The sequence below is a fragment of the Stomoxys calcitrans genome, chromosome 1 (assembly GCF_963082655.1).
Source record: "Stomoxys calcitrans chromosome 1, idStoCalc2.1, whole genome shotgun sequence".
NCBI classification, from domain to species: Eukaryota; Metazoa; Arthropoda; class Insecta; order Diptera; family Muscidae; genus Stomoxys; species Stomoxys calcitrans.
Window position 1 is genome coordinate 216,349,053 of NC_081552.1, and position 22,543 is coordinate 216,371,595.

Below are 22,543 nucleotides of genomic sequence, written 5' to 3' on the forward strand. Positions count from 1 at the left end.
GAAAGTGATAACAAAACACCTCATGCAAAATTTCAGATAAATCGGGTAAGAATTGCGCCCTCTAGAAATTAACGAAGTCGAGATCCGAAATCGGATTGTATGGGATCAATGTCATTTTATGAACCGATTGGAACGATAATTGGCGCAGTTATTGGAAGTCAATCAAACTGCTTCATGCACAATTTCTATATAAGTCAAGGAACCGCTTTAGGCCATACTGGTTGATGGTCAAACTAGAACAGCTCATGCAAAATTTCAGCCAAATCGGACAATAGTTGGTCCCTCTAGAGGCTCACGAATCCAAGATCCAAGCCAAGCCAAGATATGGGAGTTATATCTGGTTATGAACCGATTTAAACCATACTTTGCATAGTTATTGAAAGTGATAACAAAACACCTCATGTATTTTCGCCATCTAGAGACTCACTACGTCATACTTCGAGATCGGATTATATGGGAACTAAATCAGGTAATGAACCGACTTACATCATACTTGGCGCAGTTGTTAGCAGTTCGAACTGAACACTTCATGCAATATTTTAGCCACATCGAATAACACTTGCGCCCTCTAGCGGCTCAAGAATTCGAGATCGGTTTATATGGGAGCTGCGTCAGGTTATGAACCGATTTGAACCATACATGGCTCAGTTGTTAGCAGTCGAACAGAACACTTCATGCAATATTTAAGCCACTTCGAATAATAATTGCGCCTTCTAGAGGCTAACGAAATCCAGATCCGAGGGCGGATTATATGGGAGCTATATCAGGTTCTGAACCGATTTGAAGCATACTTGGCGCAGTTGTTAGAAGTCATAACAAAACACTTCATGCAAAATTTCAGCCATATCGGATAATAATTAAACCTTGTAACGGCTCAAGAAGTCAAGATCCGGAATAGGTTTATATGGAAGCTCTATCAGGTTATGAACCGATTTGGACTGTACACCGTTGTTTAAAGTAAAAAAAACACCTATGAACCGATTGGAGCCATACTTGGTTTGGCTGTAGGAGACCAATGTGGAATTATTTGTTCAAAATGTCAGCCGATTTGGATAAGAATTGCGCCCAATTGTGGCTCAAGATATAAAATCGGGAGATTCGTTAACATGGGAACTATATCACGTTATGGACCGATTCAGACCATATTTAATACGTTTGTTAAAGGTCATACAAGAATATATTGTGCAAAATTGCTGCGATATCGGATAAGAATTTCGCCCTCTAGAGGATCAAAAAGTCAAAATCCAAATATGCAATTTGTCCATGAACAGTCCATTAAAGAACAGGGGCAAACACCTCACATTCCACTGAGTGCTGTCCGATTTGAGTTCAAGCTCTATCATAAGTAGCCTCCTTTTTATAGCCGAGTCCGAACGGCATGCCACTGTGCGACACCTCTTTGTGGAGGAGTTTTTACATGGCTGCCATACCAGATGATACAATACCTCACTAATGTCGCCAGCATAACAACCGCCGAAAATTTGTTCATGATGTTTTCACCATGATTCGAACCCAGGCGATCTGCGTCATAGGCGAACATGCTAACCTTTGCTCTACGCGGCCTCCAAGTCAAGATCCAGGATCAGTATATATAGCAGCTGTATCAAAACATGGACCAATATTGCCAAAAAGCGTCTAGTTTTATTCCTTCGAAAGTCAGCGTGCTTTCGACAGACGGACGGGGTCAACTCGACTTAAATGTGTATGTATACTTTGTTGGTCAGATCAATATTTCGAAGTGTTACAAACGAACTGACGAAATTAGTACACCTTCCATCCTATGGCGGAGGGTATAGAAATAAAATATCATAGTGCCATCGATATTTTGCCAGCTCTATCTCCAATTATACGTTTTAGTCGCGCAATCGTCGTTGGAGGTGTCCACACCACCAAGAAACTCGCATAGGGTAGGGCTCACAGATTTCTTGGCACGATCTCCACTAGGTAAGGTTGAAAAGACGGCGCGGATATTATTACTCTCCACGCCACTATGGATATACACCTAAGCCCGTAATCGATAGGTTGTGCGCTCTAAAAACTAAAAAGTAACAAGTAAAACAGTGGTGGTGGGAACCCACCACCATGGATTCTGCAAAAAATTTTTACAAACAAAATTTAGTTAAGGTGCATAATTTTATTCTGCATACCAAACTTCTGTCAAAAATTCAATCTTCTAGGAACCGAACAAGGATAATCGAGAGACAGGTTTATATAGGTGCTATATCAGGTTATACACCAATTTGGACCGTACTTGGCACAGTTGTTGGAAGTCATAGCAGAACACTACATGCAAAATTTTAGCCAAAACGGACAAAAATTGTGGCTTCCAGTGGCTCAAGAAGTCAAATCGGCAGATCGGTTTATATGGGAACTATATTAGGTTATAGACCGGCTTAGACCGTACTTGGCACAAATTTTGGAAGTTATAACGTTACACTAGGCGTACAATTTTAGCAAAATCGGAAAAAAAATTGTGGCTTTCAAGGGCTAAAGAAGTCAAATCGAGAGATCGGATTTTATGGAAGCTACTAGCTGACCCGGGCCCGCTCCGCTGCGCTTTCTTTTACTTTATATGGAACAAAAGTTTCCTTGGAATATTTATTTTCGACAATTAAAGATCTTTTAGTGAAATATCATGCAAAATTGACCAACAGTTTAAAAATATAAGTGTCTTTATCTGAATCCCACATGATCTTTGTTGGTCTACGAATTCAAGTTTGCATGTAAGGTGTACTCCATTCTTAAAATACTTCATTTTAGCCAGGTATTCTCAAGATGTCTGATTTAGTGGTGTCTTCGGGGGATAGGTGGTTCTTAAAAAATGTCAGCATCGTGCTCTTCTCATAAATACCATTTATTTAAACCCCATATTGCCATTGGCTTAAGAGAAGTCTACAGTATGAGGCGTCCCCCAAACACATGGCCCCAAGATAGGCTATCATATTCGTTTTCTAATCTCAAATACCTTTCATTTGAGCCACATATTGGCATGGTCAAAAAATGTTTACCCTTTGGGGGGTGTTTTGGCAAAGGGGTGATGCCCTAAATACATGGGCCTACATATGGATATCAAATTCGTATTCTACTCCCAAGTACCTTTATTTGAGCTCCATATTGCGATGGTCAATGATGACCCCCAGAAAATTGGTCCCGAAAATGTGTATCAATTCTTGCTCTACCCCCCAATTCCTTTCATTTAAGCTCCACATTGACATAGTAAAAATGCCTGATTTAGGGGTGTTTTGGGGAATGGGATGGTCCCCCAAACACTAAGCCCAGAAAATACATCAGCAACGTGTTCTATTCTCATATATCTATATATCATTTATTTGAACCCCATATTTCCATTGCCATCAAAATTGAATATCAAATTCGTTTTCTAATCTCATTTAAACTCCTTATTGCAAAAGTCAGTAAATATGTCCGGTTTGGGGAATTGGCCCTAAGAACTATGAATATTTAGTCCCACTCTCTTTAAGACCCAAATTGTCTTGGTGAGCAAATATGTCCTATTTGGGGGTTGTTTTGGTGGTGGGACGTTCGCTAATTCGTATTCTACTCGCAAATACCTTTCATTTGAGTCCCATATTGCTATGGTCGGTATATATGTCCGATTTAGGGGCGTTTTGGGGCTTGGGGTGGTCCCCCTAGCACTTGGTCCGCCAATTGGATATCAGATACGTTTTTTATTCTAAATACCTTTCATTTGAGTCCCATATTATCGTGATTGGTCTCAATATATGTTTGGTAGGTTGTAGGGTGGGGCAGCCCCCCTAGGTACCCCATCCGAAATTTTGCTACCAAGTTTTTATTCTTAGGGTACTATATAAGAGCACACAAAATTTCGCTTAAAACGCACAACCCATCTCCGAGGTCTGCCGTTTCTGAAAATATGGGTAAGGGGGAGGGTCCGCCCCCCCCCCCCCCTTCAGACATCTAAAAATATAGTACCCTATTTTTACCACAGGGTCATTATGCACCATCTGTGAAAATTTCAAGAAAACCGGTTCAGCCGTTTCTGAGTCTATAAGGAACACACTAACATACAAACAAAGAAACAAAGAAACAAAGAAACAAAGAAACAAACAAACAAACAAACAAACAAACAAATAAACAAACAAACAAACAAACAAACAAACAAACAAACAAACAAACAAACAAACAAACAAACAAACAAACAAACAAACAAACAAACAAACAAACAAACAAACAAACAAACAAACAAAGAAACAAACAAACAAACAAACAAACAAACAAACAAACAAACAAACAAACAAACAAACAAACAAACAAACAAACAAACAAACAAACAAACAAACAAACAAACAAACAAACAAACAAACAAACAAACAAACAAACAAACAAACAAACAAACAAACAAACAAACAAACAAACAAACAAACAAACAAACAAACAAACAAACAAACAAACAAACAAAGAAACAAACAAACAAACAAACAAACAAACAAACAAACAAACAAACAAACAAACAAACAAACAAACAAACAAACAAACAAACAAACAAACAAACAAACAAACAAACAAACAAACAAACAAACAAACAAACAAACAAACAAACAAACAAACAAACAAACAAACAAACAAACAAACAAACAAACAAACAAACAAACAAACAAACAAACAAACAAACAAACAAACAAACAAACAAACAAACAAACAAACAAACAAACAAACAAACAAACAAACAAACAAACAAACAAACAAACAAACAAACAAACACACAAACAAACAAACAAACAAACAAACAAACAACAAACAAACACAAATTGATTTTCATATATAAGATATCAGGTTATAGACCGCTTAAAACCATACTTAGCACTGTTGTTGAAAGTCATAACAGAACACTATGTGCAAAATTTCAACGAAATCGATCAAAAATTGGGGCTTGCTGGGACTCACGAAGTCAAATCGGGAGATCGGTTTATATGAGAGCTATATCAGGTTCGTGTGCGATTAAGACCGTACTTAACAAAGTTGTTGAATGTCATAACAGATAACCATGTGCAAAATTTCAACTAAATCGGTTAAAAATTGCGGCTTCCAGGGGCTTAAGAAGTCAAATGGGAAGATCGGTCTATATCCAAATCTGAACCGATATGACCCATTTGCAACCCCGAATGACTTACATATTTCAATTATCTGTGCAAAATTTAAAGTAACTAACATTACTCGTTCGACCGCTATAGTGATTTGGACAGACGGACATGGCTAGTTCGACTGAGAATGTCGAGATGATCAAGAGTATATGTACTTTATGGGTTCATGGATCAATATTTCGAGGTGTTTGTAACGGAAAGACTAGATTAGTATACCCCCATCCTGTCGTGGTGGGGTATACCCCCATCCTGTCGTGGTATACCCCGACCCTGTCGTGGTGGATATAACTTTACTCGAAAAAGAAAGTCTAAGTAAGGAACTCCAAGCTACTTACGAAATCCTTAATTGTTTTCCACGCCACGCCACTCCCCTAATATGGTTCATGTATGGTATTGTATCCCCACCCAAGTGCCGGTAACTGTTAGCCGCGAAAGCCTGGCAATGACAAAGGAAACGCTCCAACGTCTCATCATTTTCCCAGTATGCCCTACACATGCTATCACTTGCCGCACCCATTTTACATAAGTGAGCTCGAAGTCCTATGTGTCGCGTTATCATACCGAAAGCTATATTGACCTCCTTCTTACTTCCTTTCTCCAGCGATCCTTTTCTTCCCATCTCGACAGCAGAACCTGACATTTATTACATGGTTCGAAATCTTAACAGTTTTGACCTCACATCGGCACGAAGCCAGAGCCCTCATCGTCGCCTGACTGTCTGCATATATCTTGACAGTTCGATCGGGCCGCCACTCCCGCATCGACGTTGTCTCCTTTGGACCAAAAAGACCTTTACCTGAAAGATGCTGCACCCATCCAAACTCCTATATGACTACCTGCACCTGAATGTCTCGAATGACAGTCACAAACCATTCTAATAACCTTCAAAATCGAGTCCAATATAATAGTTGGCCACTAGAGACGAAATATTTTTTGTTCTGTTGCTTATACTGCCGTAAGCACTAAGTATACGAAATGTCACATTCTCATCCATTATCACTCTACAAGGATCTCCAAGATTCTTAAATAGTTTCCGGATTTTCCTGCTACCATTGTGCCAGTCGTTTAATGCACTGCGCCCCTAGTCTCCTACATCCAGTGAACAATAATGAGCTACTTGTACAATTGTCCTATTGTTTTCTGCCATTCTTTAACTTTGTTATACCCACCACCATAGGGAGGGGGGCCTACTAACCTAGTCATTCCATTTGTAACACCTCGAAATATTGATCTGGGACCCCATAAAGTTCATATATTCTTTATCGTCTCGACATTTTGAATCAAACTAGCCATGTCCGTCTGTCCGAAATTTTCCACAGATACTTAAAAATGATTTAAGTCGTTGTGGATTGCAAATGGGCCATATCGGTTCAGATTTAGTTATAGCTCCCATATAAATCGATCTCCCGATTTGACTTCTTGAGAACCTGGAAACTGCAATTTTAGTCCGATTTAGCTGAAATTTTGCACATGGTCATCTTGGCACAACAGTGCTAAGGACGGTCCAAATCGGCCAAGAACCTGATATAGCTCCCATATAAGCCGATCTCCTGACATGAATTCTTGAGCCCATGGAAGCCTCAATTCTTATCCTATTTAGCTAACATTTTGCACATGGTGTTCTGTTATGACTTTTAACAACTGTACCAAGTACGGTTCAAATCGACCTATAACTCCCATATTTTAGCAAAATCCATGGTGGTAGGTTCCAAAGATTTGGACCGGCCGAATCTAGCACGCTTTTACTTGTTTAAGTTGTTAAGTAAGCCTCAATTTGTGATAGTCTTGTAACAATCAGAAGCTAGAAGTAGAAATAGAAACACTTTCTGATTTAATTTAGACCAGTTCATCTATCTGCCCATGTTAACTTATATACAAAGTACAAAACGCAATTTTCATCCGATTATCTTTAAATTTGGCACAGAAATTTTTTTGGCCATAAGACGTGGCTCATCAGATATCGATTCATATTTGGGTAAATATTGCGATAACCTGGCCAATTCTTATCCGCTCCTTACGAAATTTGGCACTTTTGATTCTTCTATGGCTGTTGAGACCGTATAACAAAACTTTTAAAAAAATGTACACATAAATTTTTGCTAGCCATCAATTTCAATTCGCCAGCATTATTTTGGGTGAAGATAACCATTAAGGGGTGGGTCCAATCATTTAACCGTTGCCTCTGACCAAATGTCTCAACTGCAAATGTACGGCGAAAATGTTGACAACAAGGACTTCTTTTTGGTTGCCAATGCAACCGAATAAACAACTCAAAGCCTTCTGGCGTCGAGTTGTTTACTTTAACTGAAGTGAAGACAACAATCTCTCCGAGTATAGACTGGGTAATTTTTTTAAGCAAAAGGAAAAACAAAGTAGTCAAGTGAAAACTATCAAGCATTTCAATTTGTCAATTTGAAGGAAATAAAAAGAGCAAGAAGCGGGAATTACATTGTTTTTCAACAAAATCAATTAAAACAAACAGCCAACCGCATTGAAGAAAACATCAAAAGGAGCAAACAAAAACAAACATTTAAATAAACAACAATTTCGGCATCGTGCACAACCATTAAAACAGAAAAGAGGCGATAGCACCATGAAGAAAGTCCAAACGGAACACAGACCATTTTGCAAACCACAAAGACGTCAAAAAATCATCAATCGCCCAAACCAAGAGACTCTTTGCCACAAAGAGCGTAAAGGCTTTGTGGCTGGGCAAATGAAGCCGCGACCATTGGTCGATTGTCCATTTTACGACTTGAAATACAAATTCGATGAGCTGCCTTTGGACCCGCTCAAAGAGTTCATTGTGGAGAAGATTTGTAATTAAATTCAATTTATGTCTGATTTCTTTCCATTGCTGCTCATTTGGTATTTAAAGTAAATTTTTTCATTTGGTCTTGGTGTTCTTCTTTTTCTTAGCTCACATGCAATCGGATGTTATCACTGGACGCTGTAACAAGGAATTGGAATTCCATTCCTATGAAATGGACAAGGTACTGACGAAATCTGAATATTCTGCAGGCACAGAGGACAGCCTGCAGAGTGTACAACTTGAGGATATTGTGATGCCAGAGAAATTTGAAATGCTACGCGATAGAAATGTACATTTCTTTGGTTTTACAGGTAAGTGTTGGCATTTATACTGCTTTGAAAGCTGAAATATGTATGTAGACATTAACACTTAGGAAATTTTTAAAAATCCGTAGCAGATGTGGGAAATGCCTCATTTCCATAAATATCGACAATGTCAAGTGCATCTATAGGAGGGCTGCTCTGTAAGCTTCTGGCAAAGGCAACACCATGTATTTCCAGGGGCAATCTTACATTCCCATTGGAAAGTTTAACATTTTTATGCAAAATCGTAGGTTTTGTGTCATATGTGTTGTTTACAGAGACTTGAAAAAAATTAATTTGACAAAAAAAAATTGAACAAACTAGTGAACATTTTCGCAAGAAAACTTTATACAACTTTCAGCGTGAATTATTACAACAAGAAATCATTGGTACAATTAAATCTTTGTATGTCGATGAAGCATCATCCTATAGCACAGTGGAAAATTGGTATAATGAATTCAGGCGTGGCCCACGCTTGCACGAAGTTGAATTCAATGAAGGTCATCCAAAAACGGGCGTTTTTATCGATGAACATTGATGCCATGCCCCTGTTCCTTAGTGGAATGGAAAATTTGAGTTTGTATTGATGCCGTGCGTAAACTTATAATGCAAGATCGTCACATGGCATACCGTGCGATCAAGGCATCCTTGGAAATTTTTTCCACAAGCATACATTTGATATGGCATGAACGAAAACCTTGCCCTAAAAAAAATGTGTTTGCTCTCATTGGACTCTGCGCAAATTGACAATCGCTCACAAAAAATAGGCTTATGTTATTTAGTGCGAAAAAATATTAAAACAAGTAAAAAGGCGTTAAGTTGGGCCGGGCCGAACTTCGGATACCCACCACCTCGGGTATATATGCAAACCACCTTTCGTCATAATCCGGTGAAAATGCATAATTTATGCCCCCATAGCAGCTATATCGAAATATCGATTTGGACCAAATTCGACACGAACATTGAGTGGTCTAATTACTACAAGCCACTGTTCAATGTTGTAGAACAAAATATTGTTTTTTTTTTTTTTGGTAGTTATATCCAAATATAGACCGATCTTATATGACACGGATGTCGAAAAGCCTTACATAAGTCACTGCGTCAAATTTCAGCAAAATCAAATTAAAAATGCGCCCGATCTAGAGACTGAAAATGCGCCCGATCAAGAACTGAAGAGAGATGTCGAAGGACTTGACACAACTCTCTTTCCCCAATCTGGGCGACATCAGACAACAAAAGCGCCTTTTATGGGTTCAAAACTATAAATCGAGAGATTCGTCTATATGGCACCTATATCCAAATCTGAACTGATCTGAGTCAAATTGGAGAAATATGTCGAAGAGCCTAACACAACTCACTGTCCCAAATATCGGAGAAATCGAACAATAAATGCGCATTTTATGGCGGTTTATATGTCAGCTATATCAAAATCTGAACCGATCGGGTTCAAATTGAAGAAAGATGTCGAAAAGCCTAACAAGTCACTGTCCCAAATTTCGGCGAAATCGGACAATAAATGAGCTTTTTATGGGCCTAAGACCTTCAATCGAGAGATCGTTCTATATGGCAGCTATATCGAAATCGGGACCGATCTGAGCCAAATTGAAAGAGTATATCGAAGGGCCTAACACAACTCAATGTCCCAAATTTCGGCGAAATCGGACAATAAATGTGCCTTAAATCGAGAGATCGGTCTATATGGCAGCTATATCCAAATCTGCACCGATCTCAGCCAAATTGAAGAAAGATGTCGAAAAGTCTAACAGAAGTCAATGTCCTAAATTTCGGCGACATCGGACAATAAATGACAATGGGGGCTATATCAACATATGGTCCGAAGTAGCCCAACTTCGAACTTAATGTGGACAAAAAAGAATCTTTGCATAGTTTTAGCTCAATATCGAAAGACAGACGGACGGACATGGCTAGATCGTCTTAGATTTTTCGACAATCAAGAATATTATACTTTATGGGGTCGGAAATGGATAGATATTTCGATGTGTTGCAAACAGAATCAGAAAATAAATTTTTCCCTATCCTTCGGTGGTGTGTATAAAAATTCACAAAGCCATATGGCTGTCACCCGATCAAAACACTAGGAACCAAATTGATCACGTTGTGATAGATAGAAGGCATTCATCCAGCGTCTTAGATGCGATCGTACATCAGTGGAGCGAATATAGATTCGGATCATTACCTTGTTGCAGCAAAGGTTACAAAGATACAATCCGATACTGCACGGAAGCTTGGCCTTGAAAAGTTGCAAACACAACAGATGGAAACGGGGTTCTCCACTCGACTGACCCAACTGCTTAATGAAAGCACTCCTTGTTCCGATATATATATAATGGCGCAGAGGTAAACTATTGCCCACTCCATGAAAATGGCCGCGAAATCCGTACTAGGGTACCGAAAGCCTCCTTCAAGAAACCCATGGTACGACCAAGAGTGTAGAGATGCTACCCAAGCCAAGAATGTGGCATTCAGCAACCCTGTAATCAGTAACAACGCCCCAGATGAAGGAGAGGTGTAGGAAGAAAAGGAGAGATGATAAACGTCTATTCTACAGAAAGAAAAAGGAAACAGAAAGACGTGAGTGTGAGCGAATTGAGATGTACAGAAGAATGAACATTATCGATGTACAGAATGAAGTCCGAAAATTTTACCAAAGAATAAAACACCAAACCGATGGCTTCGGTGCAGGCACATCCTCCTGCAGAGACAATGGACAAAATCTGGTAATTGACACAGATAGTATGCTGAGGATATGGAAAGATTATTTTATCCAACTGCTAGTGTCAAACGATGGCGTCGAAGAGGATACCCCAGCACCAATCCCTGATGATGGTATAGAATATTTACATCCTAGCCAGAATGAGGTTCAAGTAGCAGTGACCTGACTGAAGAACAACAAGGCAGCAGGGTCCGAAGGGTTACCCGCTGTACTATTTAAGACCGGAAGCGACACGCTGATATGTCGTATGCATCAGCTTGTCTGCGCGCTCTGGGTAGAAGAACGCATACCCAATGACTGGAACCTCAGCATACTATGTCCCGTATACAAGAAAGGAGACAAGACGGAATGTGCCAACTGCAGAGGAATCAGTCTCCTCCCCATCGCATACAACATTCTCTCGAGCGTATTGTGTGAAAGATGAAAACCTAAAGTCAATGCCATAATTGAGCCCTATTAATGCGGCTTTGGATCTGGTAAATCCACCCTAGACCAGATATTCACACTGCGTCAAATCCTGGAAAAAGTAGTAGCTGCAGTCTTTGAAAGAATCGAAAGACAGTTAGTGAAAGTGGGTATGGCAGTAAATGAGGATAAGACGAAATGGATGATTTCAACTCCCAAAAAGCCTTGCACAACCGAGCAGATAAAGGAAATGGAGAAAGCTGGGAACCACAACTTTGAGACAGTCTGAAACAAATGACACCAGTTCAGAGATAAAGCGAAGAATAATACTGGCAAACAAATGCTCCTTTGGAATGAGTAGGCTGTTTAAAACAAGGCCACCTCTCGATAGACGAATATCACACTATACAAGACACAGACAAGTTCTTATATGGTACCGAGACACGGGTACTTGTGACAACAAACGAGGCAGTGCTTGGAACGTTTGACAAAAAGATTCTACGTAACATATATGGACCAGTTTGAATTGATGGAGAGTATCGGCGTCGAATGAACCATGAACTATGTGACGACGTATAGCATAGTTAAACGTACCAAAATAAAACTGTAGCGTTGACTAGGTCATGTTGTTAGAATGAATGAAGAAGCTCAAGTAAATAAGTCTTTTGAAGGCGATCACGATGGTACACTCAAACCGGGACGGCCAGAGCCGGATGGAAAAATCAAGTGAAGAGAGATACCTCGAAACTTGGTGTCAGAGATTATAGAAGAAGCACAGAAGATCGAGGAGCTTGAAACGCTCTTCTACGTACGGCTAATGGGATAAATGTTCTGTCATAGCCACTTTAAGTAAAAGTAAGTATGTGGTATCGCCACAGTATTGATGGTATTAACGCTCAAGACGCCCTTTGAAACAGTGCAAACAAGAGAAAATCAGCAATTTTATCTTCTAAAAAAAAGTTGACCCAAAATTTAAGATTTTTCTTAGTCGTAGGATTTTAGCAATGAACGAGCCAAAGAACCAAAAGTTTAAAATAAATATACTATCTTTAAATTGCCTATTTGCTAACTGACGTGACCATTTGTTTCAACTTTTGAGAGCTGATTGATTCTTATTTTACTTCATAGGTGACTGAACAATTATTATACCCACCACCGTAGGATAGGGGTATATTCATTTAGCCATTCCATACAAAGTATATATATTTCGGATCGTCGTAAAATTTTAAGACGATTTCAAGATGTCCGTGTGTCTGTCCGTCTATGCGTCTGTTGTAATCACTCTACAGCCGTCAAAAATAGAGATATTGAGCTGAAATTTGGCACAGAATACGTCTTTTTGACGCACGCTCGTTAAGTTCTTGAACGGGCCAAATCGGAAGATATTTGAATATAGATGCTATATAGACCGATCTACGATAAAGGGTCTAATGCCCAAAAAAAACTTTATTTATTACCCCATTTCGCTGAAATTTAAAACATAGGGTTATCTTAAGCCTCCCGATATCCGACTTAAATATTGTTCAGGTCGGACTATATTTAGATATAGCTGCCATATAGACCGATCTCCCAATAAGAGATCTGAACCCATAAAAGCTTTATTTTTAATCCGATTTCGCTGAAATTTTAAACAAAGAATAGGCCTCCCAATACAGGATCTACATATGGTTCTGATCGGACTATATTTAGATACAGCTGCCATATAGACCGATCTGCCGATAGGGGGTCTGAGGCCAATAAAATCTTTATTTATTACACGTTTTCGCTGAAATTTGAAACATCCGACCTAAATATGGTTCTGATCGGACTATATTTAGATACAGCAGCCATATAGACCGATCTGCCGACAAGGGGACTGAAACCCATAAAAACTATTTTTTAATTCGTTGAAATTTGAAACATTGAGTTTTCTGAGCCTCCCGATATTCGACCTTAATGTGGTTCAGATCGGTTAATATTTGGATATATCTGCCAAAAAGACCAATATTTTGTTCTACAAAATTGAATTGTGACATATACAATATATTAGACCACGTCCTTTCTACTCTAAACCATGGAACGTATTGTGGACACCATGTTAAAGAGTATGACATCCAGCGAAACGCTTAAATACAAACAGCATGCCTATGTCAAGGGAAAGTCTGTGGACACTGCCCTGCGCGAGGTTGTGAATAAAATAGACGAATCCTTCGATGCCAAAACGTACACAATGGCGGTATGCATTGACATCGAGGGGGCTTTGAACAATGTGCGGAGCGACACATTGATCCAGTCCTTAGACCAGTACCGTGGGGACCCGTTCCTTAGAGACTGGATAAATCATATGCTAAGAAACAGGTGGATCAATTGTGTGTCCCATGGCATAAATATAAGGGAGAAAGTGGCACAGGGCACGCCACAGGGGGGCATTTTATCGCCACTCCTATGGGTGACCACCATAAATACGGATGCTGACTGAGAAAGGATTTGAACCCGTCTGCTACGCAGACGATGTTATAATACTTCTAAGGACTAAGGTTCCGAACAAGCTATGCAGAGAGGCCGAAAGGGTCTTGCATATGGCATATGACTGGGCTAGACCCAGAGGTCTCAATGTTAACCCAAAGAAGACTGAAATATGCCTGTTCACAACGAAGACAAAGGTGGGCCAATTTAGCGCACCACGTTTCCTCAATAAGACGATTTCGATATCTGACAACGTCAAATACTTAGATGTGATTTTTGTCAGGAAACTGAATTGGAAGTGTCACATTCAGGAGCGTACTGAGAAGGCTCATAGATGTTGGGCACTATGTAGACGGGCCATAGGCTCGAAATGGGGCCTGAATCCTAGGATAGTCCTCTGGCTCTACAGGAGCGTGGTTAGACCAATACTTACTTACGCCTAATAGTTTGGTAGACTGCTTTGTAGAAAAAGGGCAAAATAAGGACCATAAAACAGGTTCAGAGAACATGTTATCTTGGCATAGGCAGAGCGATGAGGACCACGCCCACTAGGGCACTGGAGACCATTCTAGATATCCGACCCATTAAGTGTGAGTCAGCCACTGCGGCTGTGAGACTTAAGGCAATGGGAGAATGGATTGAGAATGGGAGCAGCTCATACCATCGCGGTATAATAGAGGCGACGATAGGAAACCTGGAAGGAAGGGAAGAGGTTTGCGATCGGATACCTGAGATGAATCTTGAAGTCGAGTGCGAGGCATCGGCACAATCTTGGATTGGCGGAACCCTAGTATTGCCATCTGGAAGATCATGTTACACGGATGAATCAAAGCTAGAGGACAGAGTGGGCCTGGGGTTTACATTGAGAACCCAGGGACCGAGATCTGTTTTAGATTTCGCGACCATAATACGGTCCTGCAGGCGGAGATCCGGGCGATCACGGATGCGTGAAGTGGTGTGGTGCTAACGCGAGGACGTCGAGTGTGAACATCTTTACCGACAGTAGAATTGCTGTAAGGGATATAACAACCAGGACGGTAAGGTCACGGACATTCTTGTAGTGTAAGAAGGAGATTAACGCCTTCTCTGAGGATGGGAAAATGCGCATCGTTTGGGTGTCGGGCCATAGCGGAAATGAAAGGTCAGACGATTTGGCGGTGAAGGCCAAAGGACTGCCGTCAATAAACTTGGTTAACCCCAAGCCTTTCGGGTCGACGCAGTCCGAGTTAAGGGAGTGAGCGGCGAATGCGCATGCAACATTGTGGAACAGCGAAACGTTCGGTAGGACGGCGAAAATCCTATGGGGGATCCAGATCGTGAGAAGACGAGGCTATTACTGAAAGGAAGCAAGAACGAGGTCGGTATAGCTATTGGTATCATAACGGGACACATAAGACTACGAGCTCACTTATGTAAAATCGGTGCGGCAAGTGATAGCATGTGTAGTGCATGCGGGGGAAGATGATGAGACGTTCGAGCATTTCCTTTGTCATTGCCCGGCTTTCGCTGTACTTAGGTAGAGACACAATATCAGACATGAACCAACTTAGGGAAGTAGTATTGAAAACAATTAAGGATTTTGTAAGCATCACGGAATTCCCAACTCAAAATGTTCTTTTTAGAGGTCACTTTGTAGTCTTTAGAGCGCACAACGAGCCGATTACTGGCTTAGGTGTATGTCCATAGTGGTATGGGGCGGATTAATATCTACACCTTCTTTTCAAACTAATCTTACCCAACGTACCGACCAAAAAAAATTTGTCAACATTTTGATTGTCATAGGAAGTTTGTCAAAATTATGATTTTCAAAAAATTTTTATCAAAATTTTGATTTTCAAAAAATTTTTATCAAAATTTTATTTTTCTCAAAAATTTATCAAAATTTTGATTTTCAAAGGAAATTTTGTTGTTAACTACGGTTAATGGTTGTCTTGCACCAAGGTTACTTGCCTTACTTTGCACGATATTTTGACCTTCGTTTTAGATTTTTGTCTTTTAATACAAGACACAAAGTAAAGGACGTATAACTTAGCATATCAAATAAAAAATACTTAATAAAATGGAAATATTTTTCACCAAAGGGAATGTTACGTTTACATGTTGGAAAATTTATCTTTAAATTAAGTTTGCTTACCATTGGCTGGAATCTTTAAAATGAGGACAAAAATGTTTTCAGTGTATGGAAAATATCTGACAAGTGTCACCACTACTAGAAGGGGATAACCACCGCTAAAAAAAAAATTCTGATGCTATGATGCACCAAATTGTGTATAACAAAATATTGGTCTTTTTAGTACCATCTAAAAATAAACCGATCTAAATCATATACGACACGGATATCAAAAAGCCTAATATAAGTCACTGTGTCAAATTTCAGTGAAATCGGATTATAAATGCGCCTTTTATGGGGCCAAGACTTTAAATCGAGATATCGGTCTACATGGCAGCTATATCCAAATCTGGACCGATTTGGGCCAAGTTGCAGAAAATGTGGAAGAGCATAACACAACTCACTGTCTCAAATTTCAGCAAAATCGGATAGTAAATGTGGCTTTTATGAGCCTAAGACCCTAAATCAGAAGATCAGTCTATATGGCAGCCATATCCAAATCTGGACCGATCTAGGCCAAATTGATGAATGATGTCGAAGGGCCTAACGCAACTCACTGTCCCAAATTTCAGCTAAATCGGATAATAAATGTGGCTTTTGTGGGCCTAAGACCCCAAATCGGCCGATCGGTCCATATGGGGGCTATATCAAGATATAGTCCGATATAGCCCATCTTCGAACTTAATCTGCTTATGGACAAAAAAAGAAGCTGTGCAAAGTTTCAACTCAATACCTCTATTTTAAAGATTGTAGCGTGATTTCAACAGACAGTCGGACGAACATGTCTAGACCGTCTTAGATTTTTACGCTGATCAAGAATATATATACTATATAGGGTCGGAAGGATATTTCGATGAGTTGCAAATGGAATGACAAAATGAATATACCCCCATCCTTCGGTGGTGGGTTTAAAAATCATTTAATTAAAGCCATACGTCACTGAAGCATAAAAAAGGAAATCAAATACCTTAGAGCATTACACTCTCTGTGTAATATCCTGATGAATGTAGCAATTCTCCTGGTGATATTAAAACGGAAAAGAAATAATGCATACACTTAAGAGAAATGTGAAATAAGACCAAGTAAAAGATTGTTAAGTTCGGCTGGGCCGATGTCATATTGCACGCATTTGTCTTATGGTTCATACTGCATGGTGGTGTTTGTTGTAATATTTTTTAAGCAAGCAGCTCAACTCACATTGATCTTTCGTTACATAAAATAAGCATATTACTTTCTCATTTTGCATTTCTTAGATCTAAAACAAATGTACTTTTGAACATTTCTCTGATATTTCCCCAAAGTGTATATGCCACTAAAGTGTCTTTTAAATATTTCAAACTTTAACATAAATAACACACATTGCCCATTTCTGTCGATTTATTCAAAGAAACAAATGGTTCGTGAACACATATGGGTCTTTCAACGCCCGAGCTATAATGACATTAAGATTGCCGGGCCAAATGTTTTGGTATAGACTCGAAACCGGCTCAACCAATTTTTTTGTTGAAAATTTTATGTATGACATATAATGACCCTGTGGTGAAAATCGGATACTCCATTTTTTGATATAAGAAGGGTGGCGGACCCTCCCCCTAACCATAATTTTTAGAAACGCCAGATTTCGAAGATACGATTTAAACGAAATTTTGTGTGCCCTCTTATACTACCCTAACAAAAATCCAACCTAAAGGAATTTCACTTTGCCTTTTAACCAAAGCCTTTGTAGTAACCCATATACAGTTAGGAGACTGCGCTTGTATTCTCAATGCAACAGAGGTACATTACAGTAGAATAATTTTCTTTTGCCCTTAGCTCACTTGATATTCTATATGCCTCTTCATTTTACGATTTTAAAAGTTTGAACGAAAGGCTATGATGCATCATGAACATTTGCGAATTTTATATGTTTTTGGATATATTGATGAACAGCCATAAAATTTCACAAGCCAGGAACGATATAAAATAGAAAATTAAATATTTATATTTGGTTACTCGGTTCGATTAAAAAAAAAGTTTAAAATGGGCGAATAAGCAAATAATTTTGTAAACCACCACCGCACAATGGGAAAGAATCGAAAAATGTATATGCCCTTCGAAAACGGATAGAGATGACACTTTGAAATTTGATATGGTTGGATCTGAGATGTTATCGAGATCATGTGCAAAATTTCAAGATCCCAGGCCGGCGCGCCTTTTGGCAGGCCCCACAAAAATGTATCACCTCGGATATTTCACTTGTATTAGTTTTTATACCCACCACCATAGCATAGGGGGTATATACATTTAATCATTCCGTTTGCAACACATCGAAGTGTCCATTTCCGACCCTACAACGCATTTGTATTATTGATAATTGTAAAATTCTAAGATGATTTAACAATATCCGTGTGTCTGTCTGTCCGCCCGTCCGCCAGGCCGTCTGTCAGTTGTAATCACTCAGCCTCCAAAAATTTAATTATTGTGCTGAAATTTGGTACACATTCGCATTTTGTTCATGCGCAGAATAGTTTCATGCACGGGCCAAGTCGGACTTCATTACCCGACTGAGGAAGGATTTCAACCCGTCTGCTATGCTGACGATGTTATAATACTTCTTAGGGGTAAAGATCCAACCCAGCTATGCAGAAGGGCCGAAAAGATCTTGCATATGACTGGGCTACACCCAGAGGTCCCAATGCTAACCCAGATCCTAAAAGACTGAAATTATCAAAATCACAAGGAAGACGAAGGTGGGCCAATTTGACGCCTCACGTTTGCTCAACAAAACGATTTCGATATCTGACAAGGTCAAATACCTAGGAGTGATATTGGATAGGAGCGTGATTAGACAAATATTTACTTACGCCTCAGTGGTTTGGTGGACTGGTATGGAGAAAAAGTGCAACATAAGGACCATACAACAGGTTCAGAGAACATGTTGTCTTGGCATAGGCGGAGCGATGAGGATCACACCCACTCGGGCACTGGAGACTATTCTAGATATTCGACCTATTAACATACAGATTAAGTGTGAGGTAGCGGCTAAGAGACTTAAGGCGATAGGAGAATGGATTGAGAATGGAAGCAGCTTATACCATCGCGGTATAATCGAGGCGACGATAGGAAACTGGAAGGAAGTGAAGAAGTTTTCGATCGGATACCTAAGTATGGGGGCTTTATCCCAGGATAGTCCACTGGCTCTACAGGAGTGTGATTAGACCAATACTTACTTAAGCCTCAGTAATTTGGTGCACTGCTATGGTGAAAAAGTGCAACAAGTTGAAAGAACATGTTGTCTTGGCATAGGCGTGACGATGAGGACCACTCCCACTAGGGCACTGGAGACTATTCTAGATATCCGACCCATTGCCATACAGATTAAGTGAGAGGCAGCCACTGCGGCCATGAGACTTAAGGCGATGGGAGAATGGATTGAGTATGGGAGCAGCTCATACCATCGCGGTAGATAATCTGGAAGGAAGCGAGGGTTTTTCGCAGTAAAAGACTGCGTCGCTCCGATTATGTTACACGGATGGATCGAAGATCGGGCGATTACGGAATGCGTGAGGTGGTGTGGTGCTAACGCGAAGACGTCTAGTGTGAACATCTTTACGGACAGTAAAATTACCATAAGGGCAATAACAACCAGGACGGTAAGGTCACGAACAGGCTTGCAGTGTAAGAAGAAGATTAACGCCTTGTCTGAGGATGGCACGATTCTCATCGTTTGGGTGCCGGGCCATAACGGGGATTTGACGGTGAAGGCTAGACGACTGCCGTCAATACACCTTAGTTAGCCCAAAGTCTTTCGTGTCGACGCAGTTTAGGAAGTGGGCGACGAACACTGTGGAACTGCGAAACAGTCGATAGGACGGCGAAAATCCTATGGAGGAATCCAGATCGTGAGAAGACGAGGCTGTTACTGAAAGGAAGTAAGAAGTAGGTCAGTATAGCAATTGGTATCATAACGGGACACATAGCACTACGAGCTCGCCTATGCAAAATGGGTGCGGCAAGTGATGGCATGTGTAGCGCATGCGGGAAAGGTGAGGATACGTTGGAGCATTTCCTATGGCATTGAACTGCTTTCGCGGCTAATAGACACTGGTACTTAGTTGGGGACCTAATACCGGACATGAACCAACTTAGGGCAGTGGTACGGAAAACAATTAAGGATTTTGTAAGTAGCACGGAACTCCTAACTTAAAATTGTTTTTCGAGGTTACTTCTTTGTTTTTAGAGCATACAACAAGCCGATTTCTGCCTTAGGATGCCCATATTGGCGTGAGGCAGATTTACATCCGCACCCTCTTTTCAACCTTACCTAACATAACCTATTTCATTGAAACTAAAGCCAGTGAGTTTTATAAGGCCCATCAGCATTCGAACCGCACATGGTCCAGATCGAGTCATGTTCATCCGTCTGTCGAAATCACGATAGCGGTCGAACGCGGAAAGTTAGCCGCTTAAAATTTTGCATTTTTTTTTTTGAAAATTTGCAGTCCGGTTTAAGTTTGAAGTTTGAAGATAAGGGGTCAACTTTTTATAGCCCAGACTGAATGGCGTGCCGCAGTGGGACACCTCTTTTGAGGAGAAGCTTTTATATGGCATAGTAAATGTCGCCAGCATTGGTCTATTAACAGATATAGTTTCATATAAATCGATCCCCGGATTTGTCTTCTTGATCCTTTAGAAGCCTTAATTTTCATCCGATTTAGCTGATATTGGCAAAAAAACTTATAAAGGGTGATTTTTTTGAGGGTAGGATTTTCATGCATTAGTATTTGACAGATCACGTGGGATTTCAGACATGGTGTCAAAGAGAAAGATGCTCAGTATGCTTTGACATTTCATCATGAAAAGACTTACTAACGAGCAACGCTTGCAAATCATTGAATTTTATTACCAAAATCAGTGTTCGGTTCGAAATGTGTTCATTCACCGTAACGTTGCGTCCAACAGCATCTTTGAAAAAATACGGTCCAATGATTCCACCAGCGTACAAACCACACCAAACAGTGCATTCTTCGAGATGCATGGGCAGTTCTTGAACGGCTTCTGGTTGCTCTTCACTCCAAATGCGGCAATTTTGCTTATTTACGTAGCCATTCAACCAGAAATGAGCCTCATCGCTGAACAAAATTTGTCAAAATTTGAACACATTTCGAACCGAACACTGATTTTGGTAATAAAATTCAATGATTTGCAAGGAGTATTGCAAGAACTACCAATGCATCCAGAAAAGGTCACAGTTTGGTGCGGTATATGGGCTGGTGGCATCATTGGACCGTACATCTTCAAAGATGATGCGAATCGTAACGCAACTGTGAATGGTGAGCGCTACCGTAAAACGAAAGATCCAACTTTTTTTGCCCAAAATGCCAGAAAAAGAGACATTTTGGTGCGGTTTATGGGCTGATGGCGTCTTTGGACCGTACTTCTTCATAGCGAATCGTAACGTAACTGTAAAAAAAATGCGTGCTCTGTTAAGAAAGTTCTTCCATTCAGCGACGAAGCTTGTTTTTGGCTCAATGGGTACGTACATAAGCAGAATTGTCGATTTTGGAGTGAAGACCAGCCAGGAGTATTGCAAGAACTACCAATGCATCCAGAAAAGGTCACAGTTTGGTGCGGTATATGGGCTGGTGGCATCATTGGACCGTACATCTTCAAAGATGATGCGAATCGTAACGCAACTGTGAATGGTGAGCGCTACCGTAAGACGAAAGATCCAACTTTTTTTGCCCAAAATGCCAGAAAAAGAGACATTTTGGTGCGGTTTATGGGCTGATGGCGTCTTTGGACCGTACTTCTTCATAGCGAATGGTAACGTAACTGTAAATGGTGAACCCTACCATGACATCACATACAACTTTTTTTGCCCAAAATGCAAGCGCTTGATTTGCATGATATGTGGTTTCAACAAGACGGTGCCACAGGCCACACAGTATGAGTAACAATGGACTTATTGAGAGGCGAGTTCGGTGAACATTTTATTTCACGTTCGGAACCGGTCAATTGGCCGCCAAGATCGTGCGATTTAACACCCCTAGACTATTTTTTGTTAAAACTCATGTCTACACATACAATCCCGCTTCAATTGACGCATTGGAAGACAACATTAAAGCATTTATTCGTGAGACACCAGTTGAAATGTTGGAAAGAGTATGCCAAAAGTAGACTAACCGGACGGACCATTTGAGGCGCAGTCACAGCCAACATTTGCATGAAATAATCTTCAAATATGAATTTTATGTGTGTTATTTTTGAAACACTTTAATATAGCTCTTAAAAAATCTATCTTTAGTTTTGTGTTAACTATGACAGAATCGATGTCACTTAGTCTCCAATATTCGGCCCGGCAGAACTTAAAACGCTTTTACTTATTTTAATTAAAATACGCATTTCTGATTTACTTTTTTGAAACTTATTGACGAGAATGTTTATTTTTCAGCTTGCGAAGATGCATATCCATGGCTTAACAAAATGAGTGGTAAGTGTTAGGCGAATTTACTCTAAGAAATAAGTAAAGCAACAGTAGGTTGCCGACTATATGACAGCCTACCCCTACCTTATCAGTGTTAAATTGGCGATGTCAAATTACGGACGCTTTATGTAATTCTGATCCGCAAAATT

At 40.1% G+C, this 22,543-nt stretch overlaps 1 protein-coding gene across 2 annotated transcripts in view; it reads left to right on the top strand.

The window, feature by feature from the left end:
• The first annotated feature begins 7,527 nt into the window (after window positions 1-7,527).
• The window catches only part of LOC106086176 (dynein axonemal heavy chain 3), a 430,123-nt gene continuing 415,107 nt past the window's right edge, over window positions 7,528-22,543 (top strand). For both annotated transcript variants that reach the window (XM_059360617.1, XM_059360618.1), the window contains exons 1-3: window positions 7,528-7,939; window positions 8,040-8,243; window positions 22,362-22,400. In XM_059360617.1, coding sequence (XP_059216600.1) covers window positions 7,714-7,939; window positions 8,040-8,243; window positions 22,362-22,400 — 469 coding nt within the window. In that variant the 5' untranslated portion in view covers window positions 7,528-7,713. The remainder of the gene's footprint in view (window positions 7,940-8,039; window positions 8,244-22,361; window positions 22,401-22,543) is intronic.